Source organism: Solea senegalensis, linkage group LG7 (genome assembly GCF_019176455.1).
Source record: "Solea senegalensis isolate Sse05_10M linkage group LG7, IFAPA_SoseM_1, whole genome shotgun sequence".
NCBI classification, from domain to species: Eukaryota; Metazoa; Chordata; class Actinopteri; order Pleuronectiformes; family Soleidae; genus Solea; species Solea senegalensis.
Window position 1 is genome coordinate 9,094,616 of NC_058027.1, and position 23,913 is coordinate 9,118,528.

At 38.6% G+C, this 23,913-nt stretch overlaps 1 protein-coding gene across 1 annotated transcript in view; it reads left to right on the forward strand.

Annotated features, from left to right (window-relative positions):
* The window catches only part of LOC122772172 (protein kinase C-binding protein NELL1-like), a 232,010-nt gene that overhangs the window by 206,315 nt on the left and 1,782 nt on the right, over nt 1-23,913 (forward strand). The window contains exons 16-19 of the mRNA XM_044029913.1: nt 13,406-13,546; nt 18,826-19,019; nt 22,341-22,517; nt 22,848-23,072. Coding sequence (XP_043885848.1) covers nt 13,406-13,546; nt 18,826-19,019; nt 22,341-22,517; nt 22,848-23,072 — 737 coding nt within the window. The remainder of the gene's footprint in view (nt 1-13,405; nt 13,547-18,825; nt 19,020-22,340; nt 22,518-22,847; nt 23,073-23,913) is intronic.

A 23,913-nucleotide genomic window follows, 5' to 3' on the forward strand; every position in this document is an offset into this window, starting at 1 on the left:
GAGAGCTGTAGAAAAGGACAGCTAATTCTTCTCGACACACCTCCTCCCAACCCATCCCCTCCATCCTCTCATCCCCTCCTCCATTTTCCCTCTCTTCCCCTTTCTTTCTCCCTATCCTCTCTGCCCTAACTATCCTCCCCTCATTCATCATCTCTTTTCATCCCTCATTTCTCTCCTGTGTTATTAACACTTCTGTCTCTGCAGTCTCATTTTAAAGAAGTGATCAACCACCTCTCATGGGGCACAGCACTCACAGGTCAGCCATTCACAGCGTGTTGTCATAGTTTGCCATAGTTTACATGCTAGATTAAACATAAGTGTGTACCTCATTGGTAACATAAGCTCCAAACATGAAAGGTGCGGCTGTCAGTCCTATTACAGCATGTGTTAACATTATTACATTTTTTATTAAATTGAAAGCACCAAAGAGTCGAGAGCTGTCGCTTTACAATTTGTTTCTTTGTGTGCAGATAATTGAGCAAGAGGCAAAGCTTACATTTATAAATGTAAGCTAACTGTGAGCACAGTTAAATTTGCTGTGGAGAAAATAATGCAGGTTTGAATATTTGAATCTTTGGGAAGTAATCATAGGCAATCACCATTAATTGAGATGCCAATCATCCAAGGGCTAATTACCCTCACAATGAAGAGCATAACACATGCATTACACATATATATGTATATATATATATATATATATATATATATATATATATACATATGGTAAATGGTCTATATGGTAAATGGTCTGTATTTATAGATCACTTTTTTCTAGTCTTGATGACCACATTTTTATACCCATTCACAAGCAGCCATCAGGAGCAACGTGAGTTAAGTGTCTTGCCCAAGGACACATTGGCATGTAGACTAGCTGAGCAGGGAATCGAATCCACAACGACTCTCTGAGCTACCGTCATCCCTCCGCAGCACTGTTCTCTAAATTTTAACTCCAAATTGAAATATTTCACGTGTAAATTTATTTAGTCTTGTAATTTTTATTTTTATTACCAACATTGGTTTTGCAACATTATTACGTGTGCTCTTTTTGAACCGCTATAGCTGCAAAGAAGAAAAGGTGTTGAAGTGAGAAGCAGTTGATGTGCGGGAAGCAAACACCTCCTCTTATCTCATCATAGGATCCAAAACATAGACATTACATTACTATTGCTACTCTACTAATAAGGCTCCTCCCTGTGGTGACCTGGCAAACACAGGGAGTGGTGTGATGCAAATGTGATGCAGTCAAAATCTTTGTTTGTCTCTTATATCAAATTGCTGTGTATATGTCTCATTTACAGAAATTTCAGAAGAATATAGTGTGATTTATAAAGCACTTTTAGCTTCAGTGTCAAAGTGGACTTTTATGCTAAATATTTGTCAATTTGTTTCAAGAACTAAAAATGTCAATCAGTGGACAGATGGACACATTTCAAAGTTTGCTTGATGAGGGATAATAAAAACAAATAAAATGTATTATTATTTCAGTCTATGTTTATGTGCAGTTACATGAACACACATATACTATGGTCCTTGGTTCTACTGCCAAGTAAGATCTAGAATCTAGAACTTTACTTATTTGACACCATACTGCATGTGACATGTCTGGCATCTACAACTGTAAGCAAATATCACTATAATAAAATGAATATGTATGCAGTATGGCTGTAAAGTAATTCATGTTTTTTGCAATACTGATTAATCGAATAAGTTCAATAGTTCATTGTGAATATTGCATTTTTATCACATGTTTAAAAAATCTATTATTTTGCAATTCCCAAAAAGCTCATATTAACAATGTTAAGTAAGTTTAGGCGCTTTTTTTTATTATTATTATTATTTTTGCTCTTGTTGGACCTGACAGTGAAGTGTGAAAGCGGGGAAGACACACAGCAAAGTACTGAGGGTGGAAGCGAACCCAGGCCACCGCAAATGTCTGTGGTTTTATGTTAGGCAGATGAACAAACTCGACTGCAGTGTTCATTCATTCATTGTCTACCATAGGGCAAAAGGCTGCACCCTGGACAAGTCACTAGTCCATTGCAGGGACAACATACAGACACAAACACCCATTCACTCCTACTCCACACCTGTGGTCAATTAACCTCTGCATGTTTTTGGACTGAGAGGTAGCTGGAGTACCCAGAAAGAACCCACACACTCTCTCCTTGTAGCTTTCTTTCTCCTTCTTTCGCTCAAGGCACTATACATACAAGTGATGCAATTAAAAAAAAAACATGTTGGCCTTAACTGTGAAAGAATTGTGAAAAGGAAATACGTACATGTCCAAGTGTCCAAGAATTCGGAGGTTTCCTTTGAAGACTTGACGTAGACATCTTGTGCAAGCTGTACAGGTCCTACTTTTAACTCACACACAACCTGTTCTCTGTGTCTGTCTCTGTTTCCCTATCAACCTGTCTCCACCTGTCAAACTCTCTGTCTCATATATACATCTGTGTCTGTCTTCACCATCCCCATCTGCCCTTCTCTCCTGTTCAACACATGACTGCTCCACCAACTCCTGTTCTCCTCCATATACTGTAGCTGTGGGAGGTTAAGAGCATCTGAATATAAAGCACATGGGAGATGGTGTTGATCTTTTGGTTGTTTGCCACATTGATCAATTCTTCACGGTTGCTCGTCTTTCCCTGGTGGGCTCATGTAGCTGCAGATCCATGGTTGGATCCCTGTGATTTATTTTCTGACAGGCTTTACCCTTGAAGATCAGAGGCTGAACAGCTCCCTTAACAATGAAATCTCAGTTCACACATTGTGAAGTATATACCGCTACTTTCGATGTGGTAGTCTGTACCCTAGAGTGTGTGATTAGGTTTCATTTATCATTTTTGACGAGAGAGAAAAAAAACAAACAAATAAAATATTGTGCTCTGAATAGGATTTTCAAGAAGTTCAGCCAAACTCCATGTCCGCAGAGGTCCGTTAGGGTCCATGCAATGTCAATTTTGTCAACTCTTCCTGTCCAGTTGACAGTGCAGTCTTGTTGGTCTTGGTCAAAAGAGACAATGAAGAAGATGGTGACCATGGCAACTTTGTGTAACAAGGTTATGTAAAGAGTTCCTCTGGTACCCACACGTGTCCTTTCCACTACTGGAATGGAATGTAAGATTGAGTACACATGCACAGAATGCCAGGCTGACGTGGACCCTTGTTTTAGTATAAGCAGAACTGAGGGCAAATCAGCTCTCTTTGAACATGGAAAATATGACCCGGCCTAAAACTGAAATAAACCTCAAAGATCATAATTATCATACAGTTTATCAATGTTAAAATTGCTGTTGGGTGCCCTCTGTATTATATGCTGTATAGCTTTGTATGAAAGTACTTTCTAAATTTAAGAGCCAAAGCTCATATCCAGTTTTAAGCCATGTTAGATAAATAATTAGGTTAACTTCCAAATTCATAAAATTATTTGCTGTATGACTCAAACAGAAACATTGACCAACTTACTTAATTTGCTAGTAATATTGATATCAGTATGAATATGGTGCAGCATTGGTGCAACATCCCTTTATTAGTGCAAGGCTAGACTTCAGTCACAGTAAATGCTCATTTAATTCAGCAGGTTGTTAAATTTATGGATGCTTAATGTTCACAGTCTGTCAGGTAGCAACAAACCCTGATTATTGTTTCTGTCTGAGGACACATTACTGTAAATGCACCATGATGTGAGATTTTCTCTTATCCAGTTTCAGAAGGATAGTGAAGCTAAAATAGGCATAATTACATTAAGCCAGAGGAGTCTCCAGAGAGCAAAGGGAATTGTTTAAACTATACGCTTTCCATGTCCTTGCCTGGTTTAAACTCACAGCTCTTTATAGTTCTGGGCTGTCACAAAGTCTTGACATATCCTTGACAGGGAAATTCCACAGATGGGGCAGAAATAAAGCCCGGCAAAAAAAGTCTGCAAGTGCTCTCGATTGCATTGTAATAGATAGAAACAGTGAGAACTGTGAAATGCTGTCTGGCTTCTTTCCTTCCCGTGACTGTAACAAAGATTAATGGAGTGTGTGTATGTTTGTCCAGCATATTGTACCTCATACCACAGGAAGGTCACCTACCCAATCCACTGCCACAGACAAGAGAGAATAAATAACTGCTGACAAACACACACTTATACACACACGACAGTTAACAAATGGCTTTATACGACTATTGAGAAACAGGAATAATTGACAGAAATTAGCTTTTCTACATCTTGTTAAAAAGGTCTAACTAGGTTGGCATTTTAAATAACATGTGTGCTCCAGTAAAGGGGGAATTTAGAGGCATGGGGTAATAAGGTATTCATGTGCTTGCAGCAGTGAATTATTGCAGATATCAGACTCCATCCATCCATTATCTACCGCTTTATCCTCCACTGGAGGGTCGCAGGGGGCGCTGTTCCAATCTCAGCTGACATAGAGGGTATGGCAGGGTACACCCTGGACTTTTCGCCAGTCCATCGCAGGGCGACACATAGAGACAAACAACCAATCACTCTCACATTCACACCTTTGGTCCAAATTGGTCACACCTAGTGACCAATTTACCTAATCTCCATATTGCATGTTTTTGAAATGTAGGAGAAAGCCGGAGAAAACACACGGGGAGAACATGCAAACTCTATGCAGAAACATGTAAACTCGCACAACCGGGTCTTCTTGCTGCAAAGGCAAGAGTGCTAACCACCACACCAGCCGTGTGGCCCTGGTATCAGATTGCAAATGACAAATAACAGGCATTACATTCAATTGTACTGCCTTGCTCTAGACATAAAATTGACATCTAGCACCACCATATATGGGAGGTATTCTCAAGAAATGGTTCATTCACTCACTCTTTGTCTATTGCTTAATCCTCCACAGGAGGATTGTAGGGAGCTGCAGCCAGTCCCAGCTAACATTCACAGCTACGCTCAATGTAAAGTGTCTAATTAACCTCTGCATGCTTTTGGATTGTGGGTGGAAACCAGAATACCCAGAAAAATCCCACGCACACATAGGGAGAACATGCAAACTTCACACAGAAAGACCCTCAGTCAGACCAAGTCAAAAACCGGACCTTCTTCCTGTGAGGCAACAATGCTAGCCACTACTGTGTTGTACTTGTTGCGTGGCCCAAGTAATGGCTTCCTAAGAGCTAATTAAATTTCCCCAGTGGATGTATCTTTTCCAATTTGGATAATGAGTGTACCCTCCTCTTGTACAATTCTCTCCACACAGTATAATGACATGATGAGGTAAGACTTTATCCATCCAATAAATCAAGTTTTTGCTGCACAAGAGGAAAAAAATGCCCTTAAAGCTTTGCTTATGTCAGTCAAACTGCCCTTCTGGTGCTCAGTGGTCTTGATGGTGCTAGTTAGCCATGTGTTGGCATGCTCTTGTCTGTTATTGTAGTTGAATAGAAGAGTACTATCATTTCCATACAGTCCATTTACCTCCATGTTCACTTCTAACCTGTGCATAGTTTCCAATGCCGTTATTTTGAGAAGTGTGTTGTAATCGTCCATGGAGAGGGAAGACATCTTGCAACTAGTTAGCTTTCAGCTATTTGCTAACTGTGCTGCAGGCTTTTGCTGATGTAGGCCACACTCACAAAGAAGTGAAAGTCTAGCAAAGAATGAATGAAAATATGTCAACAGCACACACTTTCTACAAAAATGTACCACCAGGTGTCTAGAGTCTGGAGTTGCTAAATATGGAATGCAATACATTTATTTTAGATAAACGAAAAGCAAAACTGTGCACATGATAGCGTACAAAGATAGCTGTTAAATGAGAGACACATGAAGAAAAAGAGGGGTCTTACATACTTGTGATGTTTTGTAGTGTATAAGTAACATTTTTAATTGCCCAATCTATATTACAGTGTATGTAATTTGCCATGAAACAATAACAAAAAATGTTTGTTCCTGTTTATGCTCTATTTGATGTAGACTGAGAATATGTTGTCCAGTTTTAGAGAACCAACATTAAGAGGGTAGCTATAAATATCTATCATAATATAAAAAAATATAAATATAAAGTTCACCCCTTGTTTAAAAGGGTTAAAAACTTAGGGTAAGAGTGAAAGTAAAAAACCTAATTTAGTCTTGATTGCAATGACATTCAAACTAGATTTCCTCACCAAAGTATTTATATAATTAACTTTGCTAATCAGGAGGATTTTATTGTTTGGCAATAATAATAAAAACAGTTTGGCTTTCTTGTTTAATGTCTCTTATACTTATATAACTTATAGTTCTCTGCTAAATTTAGCCTTTCCAGCATTTCACTGAATAAAGATTTAATGACTAGGGAGCACTCGGCAATCATTATTGACATGCACCACACCTGGTGTGATCCAATCACAAGGTGGTCTGTTGTTTAACCCTAATGTCTTAAAGTGGATGATTGAAACTGGCATAAAGTGATCATCAGTCACAACAAGGCTTAGCCTCCTACTGTGTGTGTGTGTGTGTGTGTGTGTGTGTGTCGTTAGTCGACTGTGTTTTGTCAAGCAAACCTATCTTTGTGAAGACATTTTGACTTTGTGAGGACATTTTGGCTGGCACACAACTTTAACTGGCTTTTTGAGGATTTAGACCTGGTTTTAGGGTTAGAATTGGATTAGAGTCAGAGTAAGGGTTAGGTATTTAATTGTGATGGTTAAAGTTACACCCTTCTCAAAGGTTGGGATACAGGTTATAATCTTTAACTGAATGCTAGGCCAATTACTAAGGTTTGACTACTAGAGCAAGGTGGATGACTAATGACACACACTCAAAAGGTTTGGTTTAACTGACATATATTACTTAGATTACCGCAGGTCACCTTCAACTTGGTTAATAACATATATTCAATAAAGGAACATAGACAACATCATATAAAAAAAAACAATGGAAACACTGAAAACGTTAAACAAAACACACCAACGGGGGATTTGATTCAGTCTCTATGGCACAAGCCCACACCTTTAAGTTGTGTGGGTCCAGTGGTAAGGTCTCTCTCCTTGTGGGATGTGCAAAAGAGCAATTAAGTGCAAATATGTCCTACCACTCAAGCAGAATCAGTTTTCACAGTCCATCCAAAGAGTTTCAAATTCTTCTGATATCAGCTGTCATCACAGTGAATCATGGTGGGGTGGCTTGCAATCTTTGGACCGGATTGGTGTTGAATCATACATTGAAAAAAACCTAACCTGTATAACACAGTCAGAGGAACATAGAAAGATCTACATTCAAGGTTGGAACAAGGGCCTTTCTAAATTGACCATAGGTGAGAGTGAATGGTTGTTTGTCTCTGTATGTGGCCCTGCGATGGACTGGCGAACTGTCCAGGGTGTCCCCGCCTATCGCCCTATGTCAGCTGAGATTGGCACAGCACCCCTCCAGTGGATGATAAAGTGGTAGATGTTGGATGGAAAATGGGCATTTTGCAGTGTACACAGACAATCACAAAACAATTCAAAATCATTGATAAAGACTGTTTCCTACCAAAGTGAATAAGAAACAGCGCTCTCCTGAAGCCTCAAAATGACGGTTGTTTGGCGTCATGGAGCAACTACAGAAAATAAGACCCATTTTATAAAGCGCATTTATTGCACAGTATACACAGCTATGCTCAGTGCACAAACACACACACACTTTACATCGTACTATCTTTACATACAATGTTACAGGTAGCTAGCCAGTAGATAATCCAACTTTTACAACTAGACATGTAACAAACACACGGCTAACTGTGGTAGCCATTAGCATATCATCGTTTTCTCATTCAAAAACAAATTAACTCACAAAGGAGCATTCCAATAAATCCAAAAGAGTACTCCGACAGAACAATGTTCATTTGCACAGAAGGAATGAATCCATGTTTCCTGACATGGAGAATTGGAGTTGTTTTTCCTTTTTTGCCTCTCTGTGTTGCAGCCATGGATGTTTTATGAGAACTGGATAGAGCACCGCCCCCTCTGCCTTGAAGACAATTTTGTCATGGTGGCCACTCATGGTACTGCAACAAAAAATGCGGCCCAAAAAGCAATTTTTCCATTGACCACAATAGTAAAAGAGACGCCTATAACTGTCCACAAGACACCTCAAGACATGGACATAGGCATCTATAGATCTTTATATTCTATATTTTTAATTCACAGAGTTTCACATTTGTAAAACATTCCTAAAGGCCATAAAAAGCCCAGAAAATTTGTATTTCCCAGAGTGACGTCACAGCTGTGTACAAGCACAGCAAAGTGCGGTCATGTGGCCTCTCGGGAATGGCGCTACTGTTAGAGAACACTTTATGAGAAATGTGAATAAATTCAGGCATTGAGGGGGTTTCTTTTACATATTTTAAAATATTACGTCAAAACAGGTTTTAGTTATTTATTTGTCACTCATTAGGATTTATTTTCAAACTTATTATCGATGTATTAACAAGCTGCTGTGTGGATTCATACTGACATAGTGAACACGGGGCAGATGACGGCATGGACTGTGGAGATGTGATGCACTGAGACCTGCGCTCACTTCACCACTGATGTCTTATCGTCATTATCTGTTCATAAAGTTACTGATAAATGTGATGAACACATGAATTAGAGTGACAGAATTATAAAACTACTTTTAACACTGTTGTTATTGTTCCTAATAATATGATCATGAGTCTGCAGGTTTTCTGGCCTGACTTTATTTTTATATTTTATGATTATTATATTAACCATAAACTGTAATTATATTGATTAGTTAGCTTTATTTGTAAACCACCTATACAAAAACAGTTTTGAAATTTGAACTTCCAAATTTTACCTAAGAATTAAGAATTGTTTTTTAATCATCATAAAAGTACTTAATGTTGTCATTATTTTCTTGGACAATAATATATAAAATCCCTGAGTTCTGTGACAGGAACATTTTGTATTTTACTAATAGCTACGGTCAATTAAATGAACCATTAAATTGATAATTTTAACCTGTAGTGACGTCATTATACTTTTCAGTTTACTGAAATAAAACTGATAATATGTCCATGGTTGCAATGTACACAAGGGGGCGGAGCTCACACTCTGTTTACTTCACAGAAACACAATTTACCTGCTCTTAGTTCAATCCGCATCAGATTATTTTCACTTATTGACTCTTAATAATAAACATAACATTTCTACAGAACTTAATAACAAACAGACACAGACACCCTCAGTAACTCTCTAGGGTTACTGTTAGGTTAAGGGGAATGCATTATGTCTATGAGTGTCCACACAAAGAATGCAAAACCAGCTTGGGTGTGTGTGTGTGCATGTCTGTGTGATGTTGATGATATTGATGATGTTGTCCAGGGGCAGAAAGTGGTGGATGATGGCCCCTTCCCTAACTCCAAGCACCCTATACATCCAGCAGCACACCTGCTCAAACTAGCCTGGCCTTAATTTTGATCTTAGAAATAAAGTGGAAGTGTTTTGTATTGAAAACATCTTCACATCTTCACTTTTCTTTTCTCTTCACGCTTGAGTTTGTGTTTGAGAATCACTGCTTTCCTTTACAAGTATCCATCCAGTGAACATAAACGTGTTTATTCTGTAATGCAAAACAATAAATAACGTTTGTGTGAGACTCAAGACATGTATTACTGCAAATGCAACATCAAAGAAAGAATAATGTCTTCATTTGTTCCAAATAAGTCTTAGTGCCACAGTCCTAATTGTCACTAAACACTGCATATTATTTGCAGCTGTGACAAATTATTTCAATGTTTCGGCAACAGTGAGATTTGCAGTTGATATACGGTGTACTGCAGGTTCATTAGTCAAACCACATGCTATATAAAATGATATGTGGACTTCCCGTGCTGTATATTACAGTGGCTGGCAGCTGTTACCCTCCTCTGTGCAGCCACAGTAACTGATGACTACAGTGTTCTGTGTCTAGCTAAATAAAGACTCTAAGCCACCTCGTTGATTGCATGCAAACTCAAAAGCTTTGCCAACATGAACAGCTAAATGAATGTGTTTTGACAAAGGTAACACACTTCTTTTGTATAATTCTCTGCTTTCCATATTTTTATTCACTAACCATGTCACTATTTGTACATAAATTTGAAACAAGCTTCTGTCATAACACATTTTATATTCTTTTACTAAGAGCCAAAAAATAACTTTAAAGGCCTGGTGTGTAACATTTAGGAGGATTTAATGGCAGAAATTGAATATACTACCCATAGTTGTGCTTGTATAATTGTATAATCATTTTAGAATAAAAATAGTTTTACTCATTTAATAGCTGAGGAGTTTTCTGTGTTTGTTACAACCTGCAGTCTCCATTAGACGTCCCAAATTCTTAAACACTGGATCTTTAACTAAGTGTGTCCATCTATATTTGTTTTCCATAAAACTATGGACAGACAAACTGCTGTCATACCACAACTAACCAAACAAGACAGATATTTAACACAATTTTTACTCTATAGCATTAATGCAAAACCCTTTTCTCTTCATGGTCACTGTGCAGGCAATAATACGTTGAAAGTTACAATACAATGCAATGTGTCAGCCAATATTATAGGAGGGCAACAGCAACAGTTTCAACATACAATACTTTTTACAAATTAAAAAAAACAGGTAGTGATGATACATTAAATCCTGCCTCATCATCTTACCACTACTGGATTAAATTGGTGCAACATGCTATATGTTTGAAATGAACTCGTAGCTCCAGTATGTGGATTTATGAGGATTGATCTTGTAGCACAAAGCAGTGCTAAGAATGACAAGTGGAGCTGTAACATCCCTTCTAATGTTCATGTTGTTTAATGCCATCTTGATGCAGTGGGAACAAATTGTAAATGATTAATCAACAATAACGGGTCTGAAGTCAGTGAAATGAAATACTTTAATGGGATTTATTTAAGATCATAAAATGGTAATAACTGTACTGCACATGTTGTATTTCTCATCCTATTTTGTCTCTTCTTATTTTTATGTATTTCAATTTTAATTGAGTTTATTTTATTTTTTTGTTTTTAAATCTTTATTTGCCATGAAGACAGCATTGTTTCAGGTAATATCTCTGTCCACACAGAGCCTCCTGAAACGACTCAAAAAGCTGTAGTACATATGCCAGGACTGGAAGTTGTGCTGTAACACTACACCAAAAACAGAGAAGAACAGATTACAGATATAATAACAGAAATAGAGACAGAATGAACCGAGCCAGGGAAAAATTGTCTGTTTCCTGAAGTTTACGTTTCGTGCTGTTTCCGTGTCCGACCTCTGGTGACTTAAACAAATCTAGTGACTTTCTGTCATAAACCTAAATATTGTTAAATGCACAATTCTGCCACACCAGTGAGATCCATCTAACTGTATTTACGGTGGGCAGAGTGTTGGACACACACAGATAATAGCTTTGTTAGACGGCGTTTTAGGGGATCTGAAACTGTATTTTCGGAAAATATCAAAACACCGGCCTCTCGCTTCCGTGTAGACAGCGAATACACTACTTTGGGTAAACAATGACTGTCGTTCATTGTTTTGGCGACTGTTTGACAGTTTTACCAACTAGTAATTAAAAAGTCAGCCTGAGAAGATGTGCTAGATAACATTAGAACATGTCCTGTCTAACAATTTTACACACATGGGTGAAAAAAAGTGTTGAATCGTAAATTAAAGAGAAGAGACCAAAACCTATTTTTACTTGAATTAATCATACAGATCAGTTAATGTTCCACACACAGTCGGCTGGACTGTACATTCACAGCATGTGTGTGTGCGTGTGTGTATTTGTAATGTGTGAAATGTCTTCTTCTCTGTTTTTGGTGTAAGGTTACAGCACAACTAACATTGCTGGCATGTCTACTGCAGTGGTTTGAGTCGTTTCAGGGGTTCCGTGTGGATGGAGATACTAATTGAAACTATGCCTACGTTTTTACAGGCACATTTTTCATTGTTTCCAACGTGGCCTTATTGTCTTGTCACGTTGTTTGTTTTGTACCAAATCACCAAAGCAAATTACTTTATGTTAAAAACCTGTTTTGCATTAGAACCAATTCGGATTCTGAAATGAAATTGTGTCCCACACAGCTTGGAATTTGGATTTGGGCACACCCTAAATGCACTGCAGACGATGCATGGACATAAACCCTTGCCCTCTCGTCCACCCACACAACACTGCACTTTTGTTGAAAGGTTAGCTGCTCTCAGCAAGCAGTCAAACTTAATCTTTAGGGACTGACAGAGAGCAGCCCTCCCAGCAGCTGCCACGTCTTATTACCCGCAGCACATTGCCACAACAACAAAACCACAACACACTCTTTTAAATGGCTCACCCTGAGTTTCCCCTTTGTGCACTCTTATATCACAGAATAGAGACACAATGGGTTTAATGTTACAGTGTGTGTTGTACATGTATGTATGTGTAATTTAGCAACATGTATTGGTGAAATTGAATTTTGCAGCTTACCTTCTCTTTCAGTTGTCTTGGAGAACCCATGTAGCCTTCATTTACCATCAAAACTCAAAAGATGTTACAAGTTTCATTCATTGTGGTCCAAAGTGGCGACCTCCAGTGAGCTGACCCAGCTTGTGATATGAATATTAAACGCTCAAATACGTATAAAATGTATACAAAGTGTAATTATTTCATCTTCAGCTTCTGCTAAATGAAAATAATATCACCAACACTGACACTGGTGTTCAGACACTGGACTTATAAGTTTCTCACTTTAAATTGCTGGTCAAGCTACAAGCTAATGCATTTATTTGGCCGATATTCTTAAGACATGGGATTTTCCCCTCTAATGAAAAAATGGGACATTCAGAGATAAATTACAGCACTCACAGCCTCTCCCTGTTTGCCCTGTTTACACTATGGTTTTCATTAACATGATCGAAGGTCACACTTTAACCATCAGGGCGTGTGTATAGTTCAGGTGCTAGAGCCAGGAGTGAGAGAGCTGCAGGTGAGCGAGATGCAGGGCTCACACCATACATAATGGATGAGAGAGATTTGAGAGAGCAAAGACCTAACACCTCTGGGCTGCATGGGCATGTGTATGCACACCACATGCCAGAGACAAAGCAAGCCAAGTAGAAATGGAGGAATGAGCGGGAATAAGAAACAGAGAAGTGCACAAAGGAAACAACTTTGCTGCCAAATGGTGTGATTTATAAAAAGACTTTGATCCCTGCTGTGCCCAACAGGCTGCAGAGATGTTGGCTGTCTAATCTGGGAAGCTACTGACCCTGCTTCACTGTTGATGGCAGTTTGCTCTGATTGGTTCGACATTCACTGCTGCAACTAGCACAGATGAAAGAACAGCAAAAATAAAATATTTATCAAAAAATAAATTAAAAAAGGTTTAAATTTCAGGTTAATTTTCTGCACTAGTAAAATCATTTCTACTGATACTGAAGCAACTGTCTGTGTTTGTGTCTCCAGATATTGATGAGTGTGCAGAGGGCCTTATTGAGTGCCACAACCACTCCCGCTGTGTCAACCTGCCTGGCTGGTACCACTGTGAATGCAGGAATGGTTTCCATGACAATGGCTCTTACCTACTTGATGGGAGCTCCTGCTTTGGTGAGCAAACACTGAATTGAAAACATTCTTATCACTGTCTGAAAATACCACATGTGCAGTACCTCAGGATTCAGATTACTGTTACTTGAATGTAATGTGTTGACACGGGCCCGAACTGTGATGGGTTTGTGTGTTTGCTCTAACATGTTACCAAGGAGGCTTACAAGGAAGTTAATCAAAGGTCTTCTCACCTTCGCAGACTGAAACTCACAACAACCTTTGATGAGATGTGCATGAGGAACGCACATCAGATTTGTGCTGCTGTTAAATGTTTCGTTCCTGTTATGTGCCCTCACACGACACACAGTTTTCTTTGTATTATGTCTTCATGATGCACCGGAGGAAACAGTGAGACAGTGAAAGGCCAAACTAATTCAAGTATTTACTTGGTTCCTTGGTTTTTTGACAATACCTAAAATTTAAGACATCTTTCTCTCACTGCAACAAAAGAAATGGAAAATATCCTGAATGTAGGCGCTTTTATATTTGTGATGTAATTTGGCGAAGTGAACGCTGTATCAGGGTCCTGCTCATACTCTCTGGCCGGACTCGCTTAGAGAATCAAATAATTAGATACAATCAAGCTACCTCAAATTAAGTAAAAGGCAAATAACACTGGGTAAGTGGAACAACAACTACCTTTGTTGTCTACTTTGTGGATATTGTTTGGCCTGTGTCTCTTCTCACATGGAGGAGGCATGGTATGTGACATAGACGATGTCCATGTACGAATAATGGACATAGTCTTCTGGTTTCCTCATCAGCAAACTGAGAAGTTACTGGTCTCCAGTGCGAGTTTCAAATTTCCCCACACAGAGCAGGTCCCCAGGTCCCAGTGTGTGTGTGGGTGTGAATTTTACATGATTTGAAACCAAAGTTTTAAACACTTACTAATACTGTTCCTGTGGGGTGACTGTCAAAGTCTGAAGAGATTTATTCATTGTTTTAAATAGTTTGATAAGTCTTTTTATTATTAATGTGATTGTTCTCAAATATGTCCCACTTCTTACTCGACTATTGAATTCTGACTGGGCAGTGGTGTTGTTAGGTAAATAGCAGCTATAACATGCTTACATTTATACAGTTAAACCTCTAACTTGCTAAGGAGCAGCAGGTATGTTAGTGTCCTTACATTTGCTAACAGCAATAAAAAAAGCACTGTTCATGGTTCATTATATTCTACCTGCTTGAAAGAAGCTAATATTGTCTAAATAACCCTCAACCTGTAAGTGCTGTAATTTTCAGCAGTGAACAGGTCTAATGTTGTAATTAGACGCTTTTGCTTTCACTTATACTCTTTAAATGTGGATGCAACACTTGCACACTGGTTTTGTTCCATTACGTTGAGGGGATCAATATGTTTTCTGCACAATAAGGCAATAGAAGAACCATGTCTGATTTCCTTTTCTCCTTTAACTTTAAAAGGATGGGGAATGACTCTTACTTTCTGTTTCACTCTCATTTAGAGGCTATTCTACTTTGCTATATGTAATAAATTATTCCTATTAATACAACTCCTCCAGGGCCACACGGTGGTGTAGTGGTTAGCACTCTCGCCTTGCAGCGAGAAGACCCGGGTTCGAGCCCCGGTTGGAACAAGGGCTTTTCTGCATGGAGTTTGCATGTTCTCCCCGTGTGTGTGTGTGTGGGTTCTCTCCGGGTTCTCCGGCTGAGATTGGCACAGCACCCCCCGCGACCCTCTGGTGGAGGATAAAGCGGTTAGATGATGACTGACTGACAACTCCTCCACACATCATCTCAGTAGAGGTTATTATATAATAACCTCTACTGTATATAATATATAATAACTATTATATAATTAGGAATGACAATTTAGAATAATTAACAAGTAGATGCCGGGCATTAAGGACAATGGCTGCTGTACAAGTGACATTGGAATGGATCAAGCACTAAAGATATTACACTGTTTTTATAAAGCAATATTAAAGTTACCTATTGTGTGTAGGAAACTCACTCACTTTAGGCTTGTAAGTGTAGCTATAAAAGGCTTGTCCCTGTATGGACGTGAAACCTCTAGTCATTTTGAATTTGCAGTCATGATACAATATAAAAGATTCAGTAGAAGCCTTTTACTCCAGTATAAACTGCTTGTCAGCTGTGGTCTCTATGTTCAGCATCCATTATTTCCATTCTGAATGATGTTGAAGTTTCATGTTTTATGCTTTTCAGGATCTATTTGCAAAGTCTTCATTCATTTACACAATATACCACTTTCTTCACCTAGTAAAACTATTTTCTCCTCCCTTACTGTATACAGTATTATGCTTGAGGCAAGCTTGGAAAGTAAGTACAAATGACATTTACCAGGATTTTTCTCTTTCTTACACAACAAGTCACTCGACAATTATGTGATGGCTGTGCAGGAGATGGATGGAGTGCACACTGAATGATCCCTAAAAATAAACCCCTAACACAAAATAATAACAATGACACAATTTCCAATTGCTGAAGCATTTGTCTGCATTGTTCCGTAACATAACAATTTTCAAATCATGAAACACAAATGCTGAGACTGCTCATATAGGCCATTGTTGAGCAGCCAGTAAATGTTTCAGGCTGCAGTTTCAATGCCTTATTAAAGTATGTCAAAACTGTGCAGGTGTAAAATAAGGTTGTGCATTAACAAACAGTTCAAATGTGCACTGTGCAAAGTCTTAGGGCACCACCAGCTTTGTTGTTTTTATGTTTTTTATGTTGTATTTCAGTTTTAACAGAGCTTTAAGAGGGGTTTGTTACTGTCTAAGTGTAATGGTAGGTCACACTAAATACTCAACACGTGTAGAAACTGATTCTTTTTGGAAAATTTGTTATTTTAAAACTGCATACATATTTCCCATATTTTCTGAATGTGTTTCAATAAAGCGATTGAGAAATAATCGTACTGTATGGTCACTATAGGGTTGATATTGTAATATCAGTTTCATAAAGGACTGTGGGTTGTAAGTTCTGTGTTTTGTCAGTGCAGCATGTTGCATTAGCCGCTGTGAAGTGTCTCATTTGATGGTTTTATGTTGCATTGTTCTACTTTGCATATTGCTGTGGTGAGGACCAGAGCAGCTGCATACAGCAGTGCTTTTTCTTTATTGCTTTGACTAAGAGCTGCATGAGCTGCATCTGAAAACATGTTCATTATGCCTCATGCTTTAGGGAAAGACAGGTGGCTTTAATAAACAGATGTGCATAAAGATGAGGGTAAAACACTATAAACTCCACTGTTTCCCTGCAAGTCAGTGTGTGTGCATCATTTTCTCTCTTTGTGATCGGCAGCCTGGAGAAATACCAGCTAAAAATGTTTTGAATATTTAAAGACTGAGCTTTCTGATTACTTATAATTACATCTGTCAGAGAGATTTATTTGTTACATTTATTTGTGTTTATGTTCCTATGCCTAAACAGAAATGTGTTATCATGTGAATGAACTCCAGGATTAGTGCTTTTGTGGGAAATAGCACAAGTTTTTCACTATAGATTGATCGTGGTCAGGTTCATTGTGTTTGGCTATAGGACAGGCTATCACAGCTCATGTGTAAGAATGAGCTGAGCTTCATCTGTGAGCAGCAGCTTGTGGTTGCTGTGAATGTAGCTCCATCCCCACCGGAGCTACAACATTTCTGACTGGCTGATGGGGATTTCATTTAGTAAATGCAAATCATCTGTCACAGGACACAATGAATTCTGAGCTGAGCAGTTTTCTTCTCTCTGTGTGGAATAAACTGGATACTGAAGCCAATTAGCATGTGTGTTCAGAACTGTCACAATGTCAATGTGCTTGTTGTTGATGCAGCATTGACCGAAAACGCATATCCAACCAGAGCAGGTCTGTTTGCCAGATACTATTCATCATTCTCCACAGCAGAAAAGTGTTTAGACCTAATGTGTGTGTAGCTGTTGAGAGGAACCACTGGGGCATTTTGGCTACTTTGGTCATCTTTCATTGTAGCCATTGTATCCTCATGTTTTAACAAATTTATATTGCTAGTTAGTAGTTTTGAAAGATGTACCTGTAATGTATGTATTATCCATTTTCTTAGATAACTTCAGCTACAGTGCTTTTAAAGAAATAATGTCATGAATAAACAGCTCCTATGAAAATGAACCAGCCTGACAGTTTGGGTACCTACTGTATGTCATCTTGACATGGTTTCATCTCTTTGTATTATAGACATGACTGAAAATAACTCTCTGGTCTACAGACTGACCTCCTTATTTGAGCTATGATGTGAGTGACGTTGCTGTAGGATTAATATGACATAGGGTTTGTAAAAAGCTTTGTAAAACGTTTGTATTGTATATTTCTTTCCATATTGAGACATTATTGCCATACTATTACTGTATTGTTACTGTACTGTAATGTAAAGTGTAACCATTATTGTTAATGGACAGACAGGAGTAGTCAAAGTAAAATAAGGATGTAATAATCTGAGGATAACATTTCAACACAGGGACATGTGACATGTCTGATGTGACCATGTTATGATGATGATGTGATGTTTGAGACAAGTCTGCTCACATAGACATGAAATGCCTTAATTAGATTTTTTTATTCACACAACACTAGTAGGTTGCCATGAGTGTTGTGTGGGTGTGATCGATGTCTGGAAGCAGGAGAGCAGAGCGGGAACTTTGGTCTTTTCCTCTATAAACAGCTCACATTTAGTAAGGATAAAGGTAAAATGTCATGGTTTCATGATGAAAGTAGTGACTGATCTTTGGAGTTTCCTGTCCTGTGCTGATAAAGGAAAGCACACAGAAATGCATGTGTCCTATTTGCTCAGATATATGGTTGGTAGACAAGCAAACAAAAAAAAAGGTGAATGACCAGCTGCCACAATGATTCTTGGGAATCTACTATGAAGAGTCTGTTTCACAGAAGCGATGTTGCCACTTGGTCTGTAAGGTTCCATATGATCTTACATTTTACAGCCCAAAATAGCAAAAACCTTGTTTTGATTATTGAGTAAATGCACATTGAAGTGACTTAAACCGTGATTATTATAAATACGACACACGACTGCCATCATGTGAAATTTGAAATTTGCAGTAAATCTGCATGGTTGTAGTGTATGCTTGTTTGCTGATGATGTTACGTTTCATCTTAATGATCACTTACAAATCATTTTAAATAACGACGTCAAATGACTAAATGTAAATATAATCTCCCTTTTTCTGTGTGTTTTTTTACTATGTTGCATTCACAACAAGATATGAAATGTTAATAGTAATTTGTAATTTGTTTTGGCTTACTCTTTATTTTCCAGACATTGATGAGTGCAGTTCACAGACACACACCTGCTGGAACGACAGTGTGTGTGTAAACCTCCCAGGAGGCTACGACTGTGTGTGTACATCTGGTCCCGGCTGCAGTGGCGACTGCCCACAGGAAGAAGGAATCAGACACAATGGAGAAGACTGGAAACCCAGCTTTGACCACTGCACCATATGCTCCTGCAAGGTACAAAGGAGGAACATCTGCACATTTATGTACACTGCACATTTTTTTTAATAGATTTCATTGATCTCAAACCCTCTAAGCTGTTAATATATGTTGTGCTTGTAATGAAGAGCACAGGCTTATAGATAGACGTGTCAATATGTATTGAGCAATCCTTAATCAATCCTGTTTTAGATACTTTGATATATGGGGAAAAAATACTTCAAACTGCCATCTTTAAGTGTGCAAACATGTTTAGATTTTCACTTAAGCTAAATATTTATCATATTTATTTTTTTATTTAATTTGGATAGAAAATATCTGATATTCCACACTCCCTATTAGTAGTGAAGAGCTAGCCGACTTGGTTTCCGATACTGTTGCAACACAACATAAACAAAGACATATACAAGTGTAATTGACTGTCTGGGGTACATTTAGCTAACATCAATATAAATTGATATGACCTAAACAGAAATATCTTGCCATTTCTCAGCATTCTAGCCTCAGGAGAGAACAAATAAGCATCATAAGGGGATGATGCAAGGAAGAAACTCCTCAGAGCTCCCATCTGTTTGTCATTAGCCTGTGTTATATCCTGACAAATATTTGAGGCAGCATAATGACTCATTCCTGTGATCATGATTGTGGGGGCAGTGATATATTGAACAGATTTAAATTAATTAATTAATTAAAGCAAAATAGACATTGAGGGGTTTGTGGGAATACAATTATTTGGACACCAGATTGTTGCACTTGAAGTAATCTACTAAATATCAAATGTAAGATAAGAAATGTGTATTATAAATTATGATATTTTACTTATAAACATCAGGTGATAGAAATATTCCAAATAAATCTTTCCTTTCCTGCAATTCTATGCAGAAACTATGTAAATTGAAATGACAGCATGCATGGTCTTTCTGTCACTTCCATCATTTACATCCCGCAGTGACACAGGAGGTATTTCAAGTCAAACACCTGCTGCAGTCACACTTCCACTATAGTTTAGACTCAGACTGTTTAAAGCCTACATTAATCAATTTAAAAAAAAAAAAAAAAGCTAACACAATATTTTCTGGTGATAGTTCAAAACCCTGGGTTGCCTGTTGTGCCAGCAACTGTTGCAGAAAGGCATGAAAAAGCAAAACATAGCACAATATGGAGAGTTGTAAAGCTAGGTGACAACTGATAGAGTCAGAAAGTTGTAACGGAAGCAGTGGGCCCCTCAGCGCACACTGAAACCTGGTGTCAACATTACTGTGGATGAACAGCTCTTTCCAACAAAGTCAACATTCAGCTTCACCAGATTAATGTGGCATCAAGTTCTGGCTTGCTGCTGATGCCGATACTAAATAAATGGTGAATGGTGCACCATACCTGGGAAGAGACAAGACACGGAGGCCAGGTCAGAGGCTAGGAGACAGTGTGGTGTTGAAATTTGTGGAGCCTTACACAAGAAAGCAGGAACATCACTAAAGGCTAAAGCCGGCACGCTAACTACAGCACCAAGTTCAGTGTGGATGTGCTGGAGCAAATGGTCAGAAATTATTCAGTCAAAGCACCCACACGCAGATGGCCAATAGCAGTGTTTTATAATATCCTCGACCTAGCTACAATAAAGTACGGTGGCCCTGAGAGGTCAGGGCAATGCAATCCCATAACACAACACATTAAGAAAAACACACTGCATATATGTATATTCAGTATATGATGTTAGATTGTGAAAAACACAAATAAAGACAAAGATGAAATTAGTTGGTAGACACTTTGGGATGTGAAATTAAAAGTGGGAGCATTATCTTTCATGTTCAGCTTTTTAAAGCATTTATAGAAAGGAAATTGAAAAACTAAAAATGTAGGTGAATGAAATGTACCTAGAGAGTAATATCTCTTCTAATGTCTGTGTTGACAACAAGGCACATCTAATAATAACACATAAATAGTTGTCATCAAAGTAGCTGTAAAAAGCTGTAAAGTATTAAAGTTGGCAGTTGGGCCTGATGTTATTTCCAGCATCTAAATTAAGTCTGTCTTCATACATCCTGCCAACATGGTACAATTGGCAGTAATTTCCCAGCAAGTCCAGGGCCGCAACTGTAAAGACCAAGGCCATCGATATTGGCACCAGGGGACTCAGCGGTTACTGTAGCAGGACAATATGCATCTATAAAAAATTGGCTCTGAATTGCCCTTTTAATGGTATGCAGAATGATTTTATGGCCCCCATACATTTTCTAACAGCCATTTTATGTAACATTTTTACATCTCCATTACACCAGCGTCCCCTGGCCAGACAGTGCTGGCAGTGCTGAGTAATAAGGCCCATAAACTCTCTGCGTAGAGACAGAGAGCCAGGGACATGGTGACTGGAGAGTCTCACAGAGCTAACAGAATGCTGTGTTTGACAGCTCAAATTACAAAACGTCTATCACAATGTTTGCTTCATTTATGGCTGTAGTTAGAACATTGAGATTTGAGAGTTACTAAAGTAGCCTTGAGTTAAAAGAGAAGGAATCTAATATACCCAATTGGTGACTAACTCTTCCTTATGGCATCTGGGAGAGACGTGAGATACTCACCTTGATCTTATCCCATTGTCTCAAATAGAATTAATATAATATATAATAATATATAAATCCTGATATATTGCTTTTAGGTGTGTCATTTTTTTAAACTGGGCTACAACAAAAATACAAAAAACAAGCCAAATGTGATTTGTTTATTGATTTGTTTTTGACATATTGAATATTTCCTTTCTCAAGGTGAACACTCTGCTGTGAGCATCAAAATGAATATTTTGCACAGGGGAAATTTCACACCCTATTTTTTCACTTAGTGTGGTGTTTTTGTAATCTTAATTGTTTATATGATCACAGCGGTTCTTGTTTTATTTTCTAGGGGCTAGGGGCTATTAGAGTTGTGTTGTGCTAACTTTAAATCTAAACATGTCAAAATGCTGATTAAATTTGTCAGTGCCACGACTCTCTGCAGTATTTCAAATCCCTTCCCACATGGTGACATTGCTGTGCTGCATACAGGAAGTAAATTGTTTCATGACAAGAGTCAACAGCAACATTGTGCCAGTAAAGCAAGACGGCTGCAAACAGTTGGAGCATGAGTAAAAACACAGGTGACCTTCGCTGAACTTCTGCTAACATGGCACCGTCCAGTTGGCAAGAACGCAGCATACAAATGATGTTAGATCACTTCTGTTCACGAAGACCAAACAAAGCAGAATAATCACATCAATCACAACAAAAATCACCCAATGAAATCATCCACAGACTGTGTGTCAGGCTCCATTATTGCTACCTGACCACTGTGACCTCTGTTTTGTAGGATGGGCAGACATACTGCAGAAAGAGACCCTGCGACTGCGGAGACCCAAACGAGGATCTGTTCTGCTGTCCCAACTGTGACAACAGGCCTAGCAGTCAGTGCCTGGACAAGATAGGACGCACACTTTACCGCAGCGGAGCGTCCTGGATGGACGGCTGCCAGCAGTGCCGCTGCATGGTCTGTACTCAGAAAAACACGAGCACTCAAAGCTAGGTGTTTTGCCTGCACAAACAAAAGCTGACATTCATTTTAACTCCCTCAGTGTGGTTTGTTTAAAGAGTCTGGTGACAGGCTGGCTGGGATTAGTTTAATACCTGGCCATGATCCGTTGCTATGCTGGGTGTGGAGGGCTCAGATAATTACCACCTCTCTAATTAGAGTTGTAGCAACAAAACAGTGTGTGAGCTGTGAAAGCTGTTTCCACATCAGCTGATTAAAAGAAAAAAACAACACCTCAAGGAACATTTCCTACACCTGTCCTTATTTTACCTCTCTGTGCCTCTGCAGGAGGGGGAGGTGGACTGCTGGCCTCTGGTTTGCCCAGTGTTGCTGTGTGAGTACACAGCGGTGGCAGAGGGTGAGTGTTGCCCGCGTTGCGTCACAGATCCTTGCCTGGCCGACAACCTGTCATATGACATCCGGCAGACATGCCAGGACCCTGCTGGTGTCGCCCGCCTCAGTGGAGACACATGGCTTATGCCCAACTCACCCTGCACTACCTGCAAGTGTAAGGTAGGTGAACAGCCACAATGGAGGTTTGCTCACTGTGCAACATAAAGGTTTAATTTAATACTGCTCTTACACTTTTAATCATTTTTGGAGTAAGTTGAGTTTAGTTTACAGAAGAATATGTAACATCTGGTTGTCTCTCTTCACTGATGATGTAAGAGACATTACATTTTAAAAATGTCACCACAACTTAGATCATCCACAATTTATTAAAAATAAAAAGCAGCAGAGTGTTTATGGAGATCAGTCTGGACAGCCTGAAGCTGGTTTGGTTCCTGTCAAAGATGCTTCAAAGACAGGAAAGTTTAGTCAGTTATGTGTTTTTAATCAGCGGATTGAACCATATTTAGTCATCTAGTGTGTATTTACTGTGTGTGTGTGTGAGTTGACAAACTTATCTACAGCACCAATATTTAAGGTAATGATGGACCATGGCACTGTGTGTTTCATGCATTTTGGACAATACTTATTTGTTTTACTTTTTTCAGTATATGGAATAGATTATACCATCATTGTTTTATATGCACTATAATTGCTAGTATGATCAATAAATTAAATACACAAGCCAACCACCATTTCCCTACTCAGCAATATATTTACCTTCTTCCGAACAAGTATCCAACCATGTAGACAGTGTTTGTGCTAATCTTTTGATATAGTGACCTCTTAAATCTTTATCATTAGGACCATTCCTCTGTAGAAAGTAGTTCCAATGGGAAAGTGTGGCACTGTGACATTGAAGTCTGCTGATCATCTAGTTCAACCAGGACCTTGTCTGTGAAAAGATATATTGCCGTTAAATTTTTCAAAGTTGTCACCTCTAAGTGTCACACATCCTAAACTC